This window comes from Helicoverpa zea, chromosome 31, assembly GCF_022581195.2.
Source record: "Helicoverpa zea isolate HzStark_Cry1AcR chromosome 31, ilHelZeax1.1, whole genome shotgun sequence".
Taxonomy (NCBI): Eukaryota; Metazoa; Arthropoda; class Insecta; order Lepidoptera; family Noctuidae; genus Helicoverpa; species Helicoverpa zea.
This window is the reverse complement of record NC_061482.1, coordinates 14158626-14174222: the sequence shown is the minus strand read 5'-3', so window position 1 is coordinate 14174222 and position 15597 is coordinate 14158626. Positions and strand designations below refer to the sequence as shown.

The window sequence follows — 15597 nt, the reverse complement described above, 5'->3', positions numbered from 1 at the left end:
GTCTTTTAAAAAACGGGTGCGCACGCGCCGCGCATGTAGCGGCGCGTGGTCAGGTCAATAGGTCTTCGGTTACTACGCGATTAAGTGCACATAGTAAATAATGCTTTCTTTTTAATCAAAAGTAGATGGATTGAAATGATTGTTCTTGATACAATGTATTGACTCCTTAAAAATCCTTAAGTTTCTGGTAAGTGGCTTGGCTTATACCTCATTTACATATATCATTTTAAGGAATTTTAGTTTAGGACGAAAATTTCAGTCATAACCAAAGCGCAATTTATGTTCAATCTGGCGAGCTTTAGCGACTGCCTTTTCCCACATAGCTATGCGATAGTTATCTTACAGTAAATGTAATCCGCTGACAGCGATAGCAATTCCAATGCGAAAATTTCAATAATACACGAATATATGTATTTGTACACAGAAAATGACTTAGTACGGAAATGTGGTCACATGGTCATACACCCGGTCGAAATAATGGTAAATATTTCATTATTTTCTGTTCAAATATTACCTACTGTTCGATGATTTTGTAGAAAAAACTAAGATTCCAAGAAAAAAAGTACCAACACTGCCGCTTCACAGGCGGTACTTTGTAGGCAACCGATCTTGGGTTTGTAAAAGACAAGTAGAGTAAGTTAGATATTGGTCATTCTTCTTGGGGAAAAGCACAGCAATTTGCATTCTTAGAATTCAAAACCATAAACTGCTTACATGACCTATATTAAATTAACAAAAATGATTATTTTAACTTAGTTTTTCTCCATATTTTATATAATAGGTATTCCTGGCACACTCAATTGGTTCCATTAAAGTGTTTTTTTTGAACAGGTGGCAGTCCTTCAAGCCACGAACAACCTGCCTCCCCAGAGCCGCAGGAAGTGCAGCAAGTCCCGACTGAACAGGTGGAGGGCCCCTGCTCACCATACTCTGACGATGACGTTCTGATTGTGGAAGAAGGTCCATTTGTTTTTACGGAGAAGCAGCTAAAGGAAGCACTAGACTCGGTAAAGTCCATCATTGCACGAGAAGAAGCAGATTCAACCGGTGAACAATACTTGAATGTTGAGGATATTGACCAAGATGATGAAGATAATATGCCACGTCTGCGGTGGGAGGACGACGATTATCTATCAGGGCCATCGGCCGCAAAAGTTCGTCGTCTTGATCTGGCCAGCATTAAAGTACAATTGCCGGCCGATAGATATGGGCCCTTGACATGCTTGGTAGAATCCGATCCAAGGTGCGGAGGCACTACAAAACAATCGCCCCCTATTGATGTAGAGGCAATTAAAACTCCAAACGTAAGCTGCCTCTGGGATCAACTGCCAAGAAGCGTCACCGATAACTTCCCAATACTTGAGCCTGAACGCGCGAGAATTTTAAGCGCTAATGCCTCATTGATCAGTGAAGCTTTCGCTAGCGCTGCACAACCCGGCCCGTCAACATCTAGGGACCCAATAATTGGGCCTGAGATCATCAATATTCCCCGATCAGCACCCAGCACCAGCTCGTGGGCTGATGACGTGAATGACCCTCAACCTGGACCATCAAGTGCTAGCACTGCGTGGTACGAGTCAGAGTATATTGGACTGAGTCGCCCGGGACCGTCTTACATTAGCGGTCAATGGACCCATCCAACCTTGGCGGATGAGACTACCATACCATATACTCCCAGCGGCTCCCCAATTGAAGGCACTGCGGGTTCAGCCTTTCCTGATTATCAAACAACGCGTCGTTCTCGCCCAGGTAAGGATAAACTAAAAGATAATACTAAATTGATGATCTCTTAGTAGATCTCAAAAACTTTTGATGAACTTTTTTGCATTCAAGTCTTAAGCGACAAGCAATCGATATTTAATTGAGACTCAATCACGACTCGTTTACGATTGAAACATAGGGCACATTCTGCAACTTAAATGTAAACTCCGGTGAATAAAAGAGCTAGTCTTTTGACTGAACGCTATGCAATCACACGTCTATATGTACGTCTTTCAGCCGACTTGTAGACGGCAACGTTCAACATGTCCCTATTGTATTTATTGTTGATTATATTAAGTAAAAATATATTTTTATTTATTTAGCTGGCCAACACACACTCTTAGGGGAGATAGCCGAGGCAAATGAATTGCATTCCAGGCTACGATACCTCGATAGACAAGGTAAGTGTAGCTGAACCTTATTTATTTATCTGTTAATACCAAGTACCTACCCCAGGGCACGTTTAGGCTTGAATTACTCGTTTCATTAAAGGTAATCTATACTTATAATAAATCTGTAGAGAGGTCAATTCTGTACATTGAATATATTTCCAAAATAACTATCAGGGGGTGATTAGTGATCGATACTGATGCCAAAAATGCAATCAGTAAAATTTTTGTCTGTCTGTATGTTCGTTATAGAAACAAAAACTACTTGACGGATTTCAATGAAACTTGGTACAATTATTCTTCATACTCCTGGGCAGGTTATAGGATACTTTTCATCACGCTAAGATCAATAGGAGCAAGTCGCGTGTGTAACCCTAATGGTTAAAGCTACATAGAAACCATGACGGAAATGTTCTCCTTAAAATTATGTAAAAAATATCTTACGACAGCATATGTCTATCTTTTATGCTTGACTCACAATAACACATGTAAGTCTCGATAGCTTAGCAGTTCGGAGCTTCCTGATTATATTTGTCTACTCTTGCGTTCATAACACTCTCACTTATCCCTAATTTAAAAATGTTAACATTATTACCTATTCAATAAAAAAAGAATCATATATATCGGTAAAGAAATACCAAAGTTATACATGAAATACCATTGCGCGTGAATACTGAATCATGCTATAAGGATTATTTTTGTGTAACATCGTCGCGCTCGATGCGGCTCGTGAAGCGGCGACTGCGCGATCTTCATACATTCGACTGTTGATGCGAATAGACGTTCAGAGTGTTCGACCTTATTAACAATATTGATTTGATGACTTTAAGTCTTTAAATATTATTTTTTTTTGTCGTTATTTTATAAAATATCTAAGTATTAGTTATTTTGGTATTGTTTAAATATTCGTTCAAATTATCAATTATTATTATTTCTTTCTAGGTGAATTAGTAGTAGGTAGGTATAGATTTAGATAATTTGATGGGCTGGTGTTTATTATTTCTTCTTCTCTTTCTACAAAGTCCTAATCTAACGCGGACGAAGTCGCTGGCAGAAGCTAGTTTAAAATAATAGGATTTGATCAATAATAAAAAAATACGAGTAGGTTTGTGCTTGGAATAGTTTTTGTCCCGTGCGAAATTTCATCGACATTCTTGGGTCAAAATCGACCTGGGCACTGGGCAGTGCCCATTGATCCTTACTTTGAGGGTCATCGCATAGGTATACTCGGCACGTGACAAGATTCACATACTAGATCTCTTTCTTATCTAAACTTATTTACAGCTCAAGCTCAAAGTCAACGAGTGGCTCAACTGACGGCGCAAGGTGCATTCGGCTACGTGAGTACAGTTTCTATGCATTCACTGGTCTAATGTTTTGACTAAGACTTCGTTGTCCTACTCTATGGTAATAGATAATTTTTCGCAGACGATATGTTTCTGTGGCCGATTTTACAATAAGCACGAGAAACTGGAATAAGACTGAATATATGAAGATAAAAAAAGCTAGGAAGCAAAAAACAATCATTTTTATCTATACTAATATTATAAAGCTGAAGTTTGTTTGTTTGTTTGAACGCTCTAATCTCCGAAACTACTGGTTCGAATTGAATAATTTTTTTGTGTTAGATAGTCCAGTTATCGAGGAAGGCTATAGGCTATATAACATCACGCTACGACCAATAGGAGCAGAGCAGTGAAGGTAAATGTTGGGAAAATGGGAGAAATTACTATATGTTTTATGCTTCCGTCGCGTGTGCAGCCTGAATGGTTAAAGCTACACAGAAAAAAATGTATGACGGAAATGTCCTCCTTAAAATTATGTAAAAAATATACCATGACAGTATATGTCTATCTTTTATGGTTGGCTCACAATAAGACGTTTAACTCTCGATAGCCTCTCTTTGCACAAAGTCCAAATCTAACGCGGACGAAGTCGCTGGCAGAAGCTAGTAAATTTATAAAACGGCCAAAACTTGCCTTTATTGTTTAAGAGTCCCCAAAAATACTTTACATTAATTTCAAGTCATGAAACTAATAATGTAAGTGTTACTTACCGTCAGTTGCAGAAAGCTCCATTAAAGTTAAAGCTTCATTCTATCACAGAATGTCCGTGACGATGGCTCGGAAGCTCTGCGCAGGGCTCGTTTCGCCCAGGGGAGAGACGGAAGCACCGGCATGGATACTTCGTATCCACCTATATCACCTAAATTATTAAGTGAAACTACCTTTTCGGACATTCCTTCCTTCCCCCAACAGTCCCTTTACTACGACGTGCCTTTTATCCCCACTGAACCTGAGGAGCAACGACCGTTGGATCTAACAAATCCTCAACGGCAGATCCCGGAGCTTATTCCCATTTCTACTCCCCAACGTTCTCCTGTGGGACACTGCTCTCGTCAGTCTCAGTACACTGCGTCTCGCACAACGCCCCGCCCGGCGCACCGCCCCGCTCTCCTGCCCACTTCGCGCGTCATGCCGGTCAGTGCGCTGAGCGGCATACCCCGCACTCATACCGTTACGGCATCGTCCGACATTTTCATTTACACCGAGCCCCCCAGGCACCTGACTCCACCAGAGACGCGCCAGTGGACTTCAAACCAGCCACAACAATATCAACCTGAAATCTCATTAGAACAATACGCCAGCTGCTCTGAACACCTCTTGGTTCCTCGACAGCCGGAACCGGAGCCGGAACCGGAATTGGAACCGGAACCGGAACCAGAGCCAGAGCCAGAGCCAGAGCCAGAACCGGAACCCGAACCGGAACCGGAACCGCAACCTCAACCGCAACCGCAACCGCAACCTGAATCACAGCCACGTTCTCGAATAAACCCAATGTTAGATCCTCTTCCAGAACATCTTCTATATATAGAATGGCCTACCCCAGAAGATCAACCGATTGTCCGGTCACAACCGCGTCATGTACCTCAGGTAGAACCCTCACTGCACGTTCCTTGGTTCACCCTAACTACTTCTGCTTCTGGGGAATCATCGAACTGGAGTGGTGGAGTCCAATCGGCAATCATTACTACGACGGCTCCCTCTGAGCCCGCTCCTTCTCGTCCCGAAGCATCAGCGATCTACGACGTCATTACCATTTCGCCCGTTCCTTCCCCATCCATTATAGTGACGGTGCCTCCCGACTCTTCGCCTCCTCGGTCCACACCTCCGCCAGAGGTAAGTAACGAATATGTTCATAGCCAAACGTACATAAGTAAATAACAAAACTTTTCTTTGTATCTAAAACAACTTATTCGACTCATGGCTTTCGAGACTTTGTATAGGTATTTAAAAACGTATTTTCATAGTCGTATATCGATGCACGGGTATAGGTATCTCTATGTATGTGTATTATTTTGCCACGGAAAAACGATCGAATGGTCACTGAGGCAGTAATACAGCTTGTACGTGCATCAGAATAACATAAACGCTACTTTTGATCTGTGTGTGTACTTATGAAGAAGTTCCCCTGGGACGAAATCCAAGCTGCGTGGAACAGCTAGTAATGAACAATTGAATTTTTGAAGGTGTCGCCTTAGGGGCATCGAAGCACGCGTAGTGTCGTTAACGATGACACTACGCGGTGGGCTAGCCAGCAGCGCAAGATTGACGAGTGTCCCGCGGCCGGTATCGCATATGGACAGAGCTGGGGCAGAAATCCATACTTTGTAAGTGATAGAAATTAATGTATACTAATATTATAAAGCTGAAGAGTTTGTTTGTTTGTTTGAACGCGCTAATCTCAGGAACTACTGGTCCGATTTGAACAATTCTTTCAGTGTTAGATAGCCCATTTATCGAGGAAGGCTATAGGCTACTTTTTATCCGGGTTCGTGCAGAGGTTCCCATGGGATGCGGGTGAAACCGCTGGCAGAAGCTAGTTAAAAATAAAATTAATATAAATGACCGGAAGTCGTTTTCTATCGAGTTTCTTGGTCTGTATTCATTAGTAGTGATTAAATTAAACATTATCTATACTAATATTATAAAGAGGAAAACTTTGTTTGTTTGTTTGGTTGTAATGGATAAACTCAAAAACTACTGGACCGATTTTAAATAATCTTTCACCATTAGAAAGCTATATTTTCTGCGAGTAACATAGGGGAGATGTTCCTAAAACGGGTAAGCTAAGGGAGATGTTAAATAAAATAACCAAAGAACATTACATGCGACTTGTATTTGTACTCATAGGGTTGTTTATATAATAAACTTTGGAAAACAAGACAGTCTTTGTAATCTTCTTCAAAATTCAGAAAAAAAAAGCAAAAAAACAAACCCCTTCGAAATACCCGCTTTGCCCTCGGGGGGGTCCTAAAACGGGTAGCACCTTTGGGCAAAGCAGGTAATGAATGAATAAATGTGATAAATGAATTAGAAAACATATCTTAGCCTCCTATTATCCAGGAAATCTTTATCGTTAATTAGTCTCCTTAATTATGTTAAACAGTTTTCTTATTTTGATCAGTCTAGATCACTTTTTTACTTTATTAAATGTTACATTTGAAATTATAATTCTACCAGCAGATAATTTTGTTAAAAATCAGAGAAAACATATTTAAATTTCTTTTTCACGCTGTTCCTGTACTTCTTCAGCTCTCTGTGGCTTCATTTGTCTTCGATTAGCTTTCTGTGGGATCAATTGAGGAAGTGACCCCTTATTTCAAATCGGGTAGTCACCCGTTATGCCCCTACCCGTTTTGCCCAAAAGCTCGTTTTAAATTTCAACTTCCTTAACCTTAAAATAGTAAACAAGGAGACCACTAAGTATTCACAATTAATAAGCATATAACATGCAAAATGATCATACAAAACTACGAAAACCGTATCTTGCACCATATTTGAGTAGTCAGCACTAGCATAATCCGATTTTTTTTAGTAAATTCTGCAAAAAACTCTTTTTACGTTTTACCTCGAAAACGCTCGCTCTAGGCGCGCGAGCCAACTGACCGTGATCGGCGGGGGGGTAGTGCACCGCTCTACACTCACAGGTTCACACTAAGACCTATAATATACGAATGGCAAAGCCTACCCGTTTTAGGAGGGGTACCCGTTTTAGGAACATCTCCCCTAGGCTATATTTTATCCCAGTGCGGGCAGTAGCACCCACGGGACGCGGGTGAAACCGCGGGAAAACGGCTAGTATATTATATAAGAAAGTATGTGGTACTGTTCTAACACAACTAGAGAACATAGACTTTAACCAAATATATGTTCTGAAAAGTATGCGTCACCGGTCGCCACAGCACAAGCCACGCGCTTTAAAAATATGACAGACAGCATCACGGAGAAACACCAAACACATAGTCACTCGTGTAACGTGTGGTTTTACCGAATATTTTGTGCAGTTGGGAGCCGTTTGGTTGGCACGCGACAGCCGGCACGTTTCAGCAAGCTACATCGTGTGCAGCCGCTTTGAAAATTTGTGCAGTCAGTCAGCACTATGTAGGAATGTAATTCCACGTGAGTTGAACGAAATTCTATTGTACGTCAAAATTTTAGTGGTTCGTTACTTGCGTACTTAACTTAGAATAAATGACTTGATACAGGACTTGGTGCAACACTGAGCTGCGCAGGAGTGGCGGCTCTAGCGAGTAGTTTGTTGAAGAAGCACTCGTATGGCGGGAGCAAAACTAGAGGCATCCGCATGTATATATCAACGTTTTTATTATGACAAATCGTCCACAACGATATACTAGGTCCTTATAAAGTTGGGGTAAAGTTTCACTTTTTTGATTTATTAGAAACTGATGTTATGAAGGTACATCGATATTTGTTATTATAACTATTAATAATATTGTGCAGATGGCTTGGCCTGGCTTAAAATCAGCTAGATCAATGATAGTTCAAGGTAAGAAATATGTATTTGTTTCTGCATATTGTGTTGATTTCACTGATATTTCATTAACTGTAAAGTAGCTGACCTGGCCTGGCCACCCGAACGGATATATCAACTAATAAGGTAATGAATTACCTATTAGTTAATTTTGTAGGCGTTCCACAAAACACACATCGTTTTAACTCTTTTTGTGTACTCATGTTTTGTGTATTTTTTGACCTCCTGAGGCTTTTGGAAAGAACTGTTGGTCATCAGCGTAAATTTAATTTCACCAGGGGCCCGATTCTCCTAAGTTAATAATGTCAAAATCGAGTAGAAATCGAATCGCAATAGCAGTTTTAACCATATCGGGCATTCTGCTACTAATAAAAGACCAATCGCATTCGATTGACATTTGATTGGTGTGCGATTGGTCTGCTATTTTGGTGATTTTGGTCCATACGGTAGTTTGCTGTACCTACAATCATTTTGCAATCGTAAATCATTTGCAGACAAAATGATTCATTATTGAATGACAGAAAAGGATAAAAACGTTTATTTCAAAGAAAAAATAGCGGAATGCCACATACGCTTCAATCGTAATCGAGTCGGGATCGGATCTCAGTCGAATCGAGTCGAACGTGAATCGTATGACGCTTAAGTAAAATTAGGGGAATCGCGGCCCAGAATAAGCAATTTAATTTGCTTGCTGGTTTTGCCCAATTTAGTATTGTTTTACGAGTAGCTAGTTAGATACTTGCATATCATCTTCCGAGCCCTTTACGAACTATGTTGGTGTAGTACTTTACAAGGAGTGACTGCCTACCTGACCTCCTCAACCCAGTTACTCGGGCAACCCGATACGCTTTAGTTAGACTGGTGTCAGACTTACTGGCTTCTGACTACTCGTAAAGACTGTCAAGGATGTTCAATGTCAGCCGCGACCTACAGTATCCGAAACACAGTCATTGCTATCTAAGATATGCTTAGAAAGTACATGATACAAACTTAGAAAAGTTGCATTGGTACTTGCCTGACCTGGAATCGAACCCACGCACTCATACTTGAGTGGTTGGTCATTTACCCACTAGGCCACCACGACTTCAGTTACTTGCGTACATAATTTAGAATAACTGACTGATTAAACAGGAGTCGGCGCAACAAAGGACTGCGCGAGAATGGCGGCTCCAGCGAGTAAGCACTCGTATGGCGGGAGCAAAAGAGGAGGTGTTAGCATTGATATTTCAACATTTGATTATGACAAATCGTCCACAACGATATGCTTCGTCCTTACAAACTTGGGGTAACATTTCACTTTTTAGATTTATTAGAAACTGATCTTACATCGATATTTCATATTATATGCAACTATCGTCTACTAACTGTTAATGTGTGTGTTTATTTTGTAGGTGGCTTGGCCTGGCGAAATTTATCAGGTATTTTAAACTAATCATACTCCAATGATTCTTCAAGGTAAGAAATATGTATTTGAAATTACATGTGCATATTGCGTTGATTTCACTGATATTTCATTTACAGTAAATATATTTTTTGTGTAGCTGACCCGGCCTGGCCACCTGAATGGATATTTCAACTAATAAGGTACTTAATTATTTATTATTACATAAGTCCATTTTTGAGAGTTCCACAAAAACACACATAGTTTCAACTGTCATAATCTCATGTTTTGATGTATTTTTGACAGCTACTGGAACAGGAGAGAGAAATGGAAAGACTGACCGCGAGTTACTTCTTGTGTCACAATTTGCTTTTGCCGCTGAAGCACTCGTGTTACAATAGCAAAAGCGAGAGGTGCCCATAAAAACGCTTTATAAAATAAACTACTAATTTACAGTGTACATAATTATTGAGGTTAATTTGAATTTTTTTTACAAACTGACCATGTCCTGCAGATGAAGAGCACCGCATTCTGCAAATGACACTGTTTATAATATTACAGCCGCTGAATCATCTTCATCAAAAGTTTTAAGAATTTTCATTTTCATAGCTATTATATTCATAGAACAGAGAAATCGGTTTTTCTCTGTTTTATGATTGTGAGTTTTCAGCGAGTATTCAAATTGAATATTATTAAAATCATAAACAGTTTGGTCGATAGTACAAATTAGATAAATAAGCAGAATTTACTCTAGTATGTCTAATGTAGTTTTTTTACAATAGATCTGTCTAACTTAAATAAATCGTACGGTCCTTCCTGTAGGTATTTAGAACTCCTGTAATATGATCGAAAAGTTTAAGTGTAAGATATAAATTGTTAAAGTAAGAATGCATTTTAGAGTCAATGGGTTATTTAAATTTGTGACTATAATAAATGTAAGTTTCATTTTTATTCTTATTCTTATTCTAGTTTGTAGGTAAGTTCTAGGGAATAATTTACTTTGTAAATATAGTATTAGAAGTAAAATAGTAAGTTTGTATCTCTATATAAATGTATTACAATAACGTATGTTCGTAAACAAAAACATAAATGTAAGTATAATAAAATAGTCAAAGTTGAGAGTAACTAAGGTGTAAATGTAAGTTTAAGTGTAAGTGTGGATAGTAAACGAATTAAAGTTAAAACTATGCTTTTTTATTGCAATAATGAACCTGCTGCTAAAGAGCGACTCTGATGGACCGCAGTCCAGATTACTTATCACAAAACTACCAATCACTACACTCTCACATTGACAAATAAAATGTGAAAATGAATACTGAGCACCAAAAATTACGTAAACAGTAAGTAATTTGGTACTTTAGGGCGTTGCAAACTTTTTTTGGCAAAATTGAGGCAGTTGCCTCTCTTCGTTCAATTTTATCTAAGAAAGGAAAGCAAATACAAGATTAAAAAGCTTTTTTTCCTTCATATCAAAATCTTTCATGTTCAACTCGACTTTTACTCAGTTTCAGTTCCACTGAAGTTAAGAGGTGCCTAAAGAAATATTCTAGCTCTTTTCATTTCACGTTACCCCTTAGTAGCAGTATTAATTGGCAGTAATTAAAGAAGGACCACTTAAAGCACAAAACTTTATAAGAAACTTAGAAACCTCAAGTAAGTACATACCGGAGTACATTAGGGCGTACATAAGGGAGCTCATTAGGGAGAACTAAGGAAAGTGGTGATGATGTGCTTCTAGCCGATCATCAGCTACGGTGGCTGTTCTCATGTAAGCAGATTAGCTAACTGCCCAGGACATATTATAATGGACAAACATTTGCGCAGGCACAGGTGCTCTCACTATTCCTTCACTCTAATAGCCCGATGGGACGGCAATCCGACACGACCGGAGAGAGATCAGGCGCAAGACCGAAATTCTCAGACGCACGAGTGTATCAATCACCAATTTCCAGGCTTCAGGCTGCTTTATGAAAGTTTCTAAAACCAACAAAGCGATATCGGCCCGACCCGGGAATCGAACCAGAAACCCCGTGCTCAGCAGCGGCTTGCTATGCGAAAGTTCGGGGAAGTTTCAGGAAGTAAGTACGTAAGTAAGGAGTAACATAAGGTTGCATATAACGGAGTGCATGAAGGCATGCGCAGGAGAGTACAAAAAGGAGTAAATCAGGAAGAGTAAGTAAGTACATCAGGAATTCTGTATGTGGGTACTAACTCCCTCAAGAAAATTTCACTTCAACATCCTTGACGTTAATTTTTCAATATCAGAATTCAAAAATTAAAGACACGAAGATAAAATACTTACCTGAATCGAAAACCTAGCCATTTTACTGAGAGAAAGGTCACACCTATGTAACTTTAGCTAGGGTTTGCGGCTGCATCTAAATTCAGCCTCTACACTTCTTCTAACCGAATATAACATGATACAACATATCTTAGCTGTGTCTACGCTAGACGAACTGAGCACGAGCGGAGCCGTTCTCGGCTTGTCGTTCGTGGCGTCAAGTGTGGACGTACAACGAACCTACAACGATCACTGTTCACAGCAAATCTCTTTGTGTTCGTCAAAAACCGACAACAGGCGGAACGCAGCCGAGCACGAACGAAATGCTCGCAGTGCGCTCGTTAGAGGCTTGTAAGTTGGTCCACACTAGACGAATTGTGTTCGGCTCGTGCTCCGCTCGTGCTCAGCTCTCCTAGCGTAGACACAGCTTTAATAACTGCTTGCAGTAACAATCTGCCTTACGCAATCGCACGAAGTCGGTTATACCGATTGAGATGAAAGGTATTGAGTTAGGAGTCAGGGTACCAAACTGTAGACATAAACATAGGCATATATTTAAGAAAGACTCTCATTTAAAACAATATTTTGTGTAAGTATAATACGCCACATTTAAAGTGATCTGACGTATTATATGTTAACAACTGTCTGTCATGGTCTGTCATCATCATCATCCTCCGAGCCTTTTCCCAACTATGTTGGGGTCGGCTTTCAATCATACCGGATTCAATTCAGTACCAGTGCTTTACAAGGAGCGACTGCCTATCTGACCTCCTCAACCCAGGTACCCGGACCACCCAATACCCCTTGGTTAGACTGGTCTGTACGTAAAGCATTTGAAAAAAAACTACTAACTACTAAAAAGCAATAAAATGCAGTGTGATGATTGAATACAAATGGAATAAAATGTTTTCTGCAATGTACACAACATGGCGCAGTTTCCGAGCGACGCGCTGTAATTCTAACAATAGGTATTTGTTCAGAAAACAAAATAGCAACAAGTTGTTTTGCTTAAAACGCTCCGGGCGGAAACACGGCCCTGCCTGTAACTACAAGATTTACGTCTCGCTGAGCACCGAGAAACTACTGAACTTCTGTACGAGTGAGAGTTCTACGCTTGACTTAGATAAGTCGTGTCGAGAGCACCTTCTGTCTCAGAAAGTAGTAAGTAGTAATTAAAATGAAAATTAAATCGGACATGTGACTTCTACCACAGCTGAGCCATGACTAAGTGAACAATATACCTATCGTGTCGTGTACACTCTGTCTTGCTCACTCTCCAGGCAACGGGATATTGCTTACTACTGGAACTTACTACATCTACTAGGGGAGATCAGATTATTTGGATCATTTGACTGGTTTGTTTTTAATTCACAACCTGATTTCTGCTGCACAATACGCTTAGCTTAATCACTACGGAATTCGTGGTAAAGCTCTCCCGCTTGTCCTTTCTTACCTGCAAGTGGATATAAGTAGCTCAACATCATCTGGATCATTAGTCAAAATGGGTGTACTACAAACGTCAATCTTAGGTCCCTCCTTGTTCTTAGCTTATCTATACTAGCTTCTGCCAGCCTCGTAACTTCATCCGCGTTAGATTCGGATATTGTGTAAAGAGATCATAAATGAGCACCAGCCTATCCAATTATCTAAATCTATTCGTACCCGTAAGTTCTACTACTTATAATAAGTGTAAGTACCTGCTACGTATAATAAAATTAAATACAACACACCCAATATATGGGACGTTATATTTTCCACCCGATTTTAGCACACCTAGATCTGAAGAGGTACTCAAAAAAACACTTTTCAGAAAAATTGATTCCGCGTTCCTTGTGCTTTGTAGAACTTCTCTGTTTAGCAAAATACTCACAACTCACGAAAATATAGACCAGTGTTATTATATTCAACCTATGGTAAGTGTTCCTACATTTTTTATGATATATTTTCTAGCATTTACATGCAATCTCCGTAAGTGAAAATGGTACTTCAAATTGATAAGTTTGAATACTAAGTGAATCTTATCATCGGAATAATTTTCATCAGACGGTAATAGGAGCCTGCGAGACTACCTCCACGTTTGGAGTCTCGCGGCAGACTGACAAGGTCAGAGCCCTCTGATCAAATCTCACGCTTCATAAAATTAAGGGTGTGAGACATGTCTGGCTGAGGTGAGGGGGGCGGGGGGTAGAATGTACCTGTGTTGCTGTCTCGGGGTTCATTCATTCGCTTCATTATTTTTGAACTCAATTAGCAGCTGTTGGAGTTAAATATAGGAACTGTTGTGGTGGACAGTAAACAAAACAAGTCTATAAAACTTTCCATTGCCGCGAGGTGCCTTTGCTCTTAGGCACCTCGCGCACTAGACGACGACGACCACGACTACTGGCCGCAACGATCAGATTTACTAAAGACGGTCGGTTTTGGTCGTGGTCGTCTAGTCCGCGAGGTTCCTTGGCTATATAACATAGGTACTAATAGGTCAATTGATCATGGGTTTAGTAACACTCAGAGCGTTGGGTACGTGGATGGTGTTCAGTCCTTCAGTGTTTCGAAAGGCAGGTTAAATTGTGGATCCTATCCCACCGTGAAGGTCAGATGCAGTCAGTACTAGGTTCAGAAGCATTTATTACTCTACCCAGTGCGATTACGTTTTTATATTTGATTGGCGCTATCACATGCTATTAACAATTATTTTTGTAAACAAAACTGCAATGTGAAAGCTGATTACTATTACCAGGTGAACTATACCTAACCAGACAACTTCACTTATAATACCTACATATCTATACTAATATTATACAGAGGAAAACTTTGTTTGTTTGTTTGGTTGTAATGAATAGGCTCAAAAACTACTGGGCCGTTTTTAAAAATTCTTTCACCATTCGAAAGCTACATTATCCAGTAGTAACATAGGCTATATTTTATCCCGGTACGGGCAGTAGTTACCCCTGGACGCGGGTTAAACCGCGGAAAAACAGTAAGTACATATAATGCCTAGTAACACCCCAACGGGAATGAGATGAGACGAGAGGACGCGACCGTGGCTGGTCGTAGAACGTCATTGAACACCCAATATTTAAAGTGACCACGTCTACTATTCTACTTATTCAGCCTTCTTTATAAAAATAGGCCGTGCCTTAGAACTTTTTGTTCTAATTTCTTCTTGTCTGTGTTCTCCGTGTAACTGTGTAAATAAACTATTAAATAAATATCACAGGTGGTTTTACTTGTCTTACAAATGTGAAGGGAAAATCGATCCTTTGAAGTCGGTTCTCGGACTACTTAAGTTTGTATCATATTTACAAACTTAAGTAGCAAGTGAACGTTTACATGTAGGTACTTCTAAACAAATATATTAAAAAGGAAAAGGCTCCTAAAGGCTCTGGTGAAATTCAAATCATTTGAAAAAGTCTTTCACGGCTGGAAAGTTACATTATCCCCGGTCCCCGCTACCGTTACGAGTAATATACGCTATATTTCATCCAGGTACGAACAGTAGTTCCAAAACCTTTGACTCTTCGATTGCTATACAGTTGCCGATTTATTTACTGTGTGACAATTTGATACAATACGTATGTACCTATAGTTGTAATTATGAAGAACGTGCAACGTAGCATTTTTCAGGATACAGGATAGCACAGGATTGCTAAATAGTTATTATATCTACAGCGCGTGTTATCAAGAATTAAATTACATCCCGGTTTCCTTACTTATTAGTGTATAGAAAAAAAAAAACAAAAAACCATAGTCAGGTTTTACATTTCACCATGTTTTTATCTTCTAATTTAAATTCTCATTTAATAAAATTACACAAAATACAGTTTCTGACATCACTGAAATTGGTCTGAACTTCTTGTCTTATGTTGAGCTTGGTATTGTAACTCTGCATCATGATACTCCTTAGTGCACAGAATTCCAGGACTCCTAATATTCAAGTCTTCGATGTTTTT

The 15597-nt window shown here is 39.7% G+C and overlaps 1 protein-coding gene across 1 annotated transcript; it reads left to right on the top strand.

Annotated features, from left to right (window-relative positions):
• The first annotated feature begins 443 nt into the window (after positions 1 to 443).
• Positions 444 to 13765, top strand: LOC124645331 (cell surface glycoprotein 1-like). Its single transcript, XM_047185133.1, has 5 exons — positions 444 to 480; positions 832 to 1749; positions 3435 to 3490; positions 4256 to 5329; positions 13691 to 13765. Exons 1-5 carry the CDS (start codon positions 444 to 446, stop codon positions 13763 to 13765), a joined length of 2160 nt encoding a protein of 719 aa, XP_047041089.1.
• Positions 13766 to 15597: the final 1832 nt, after the last annotated feature.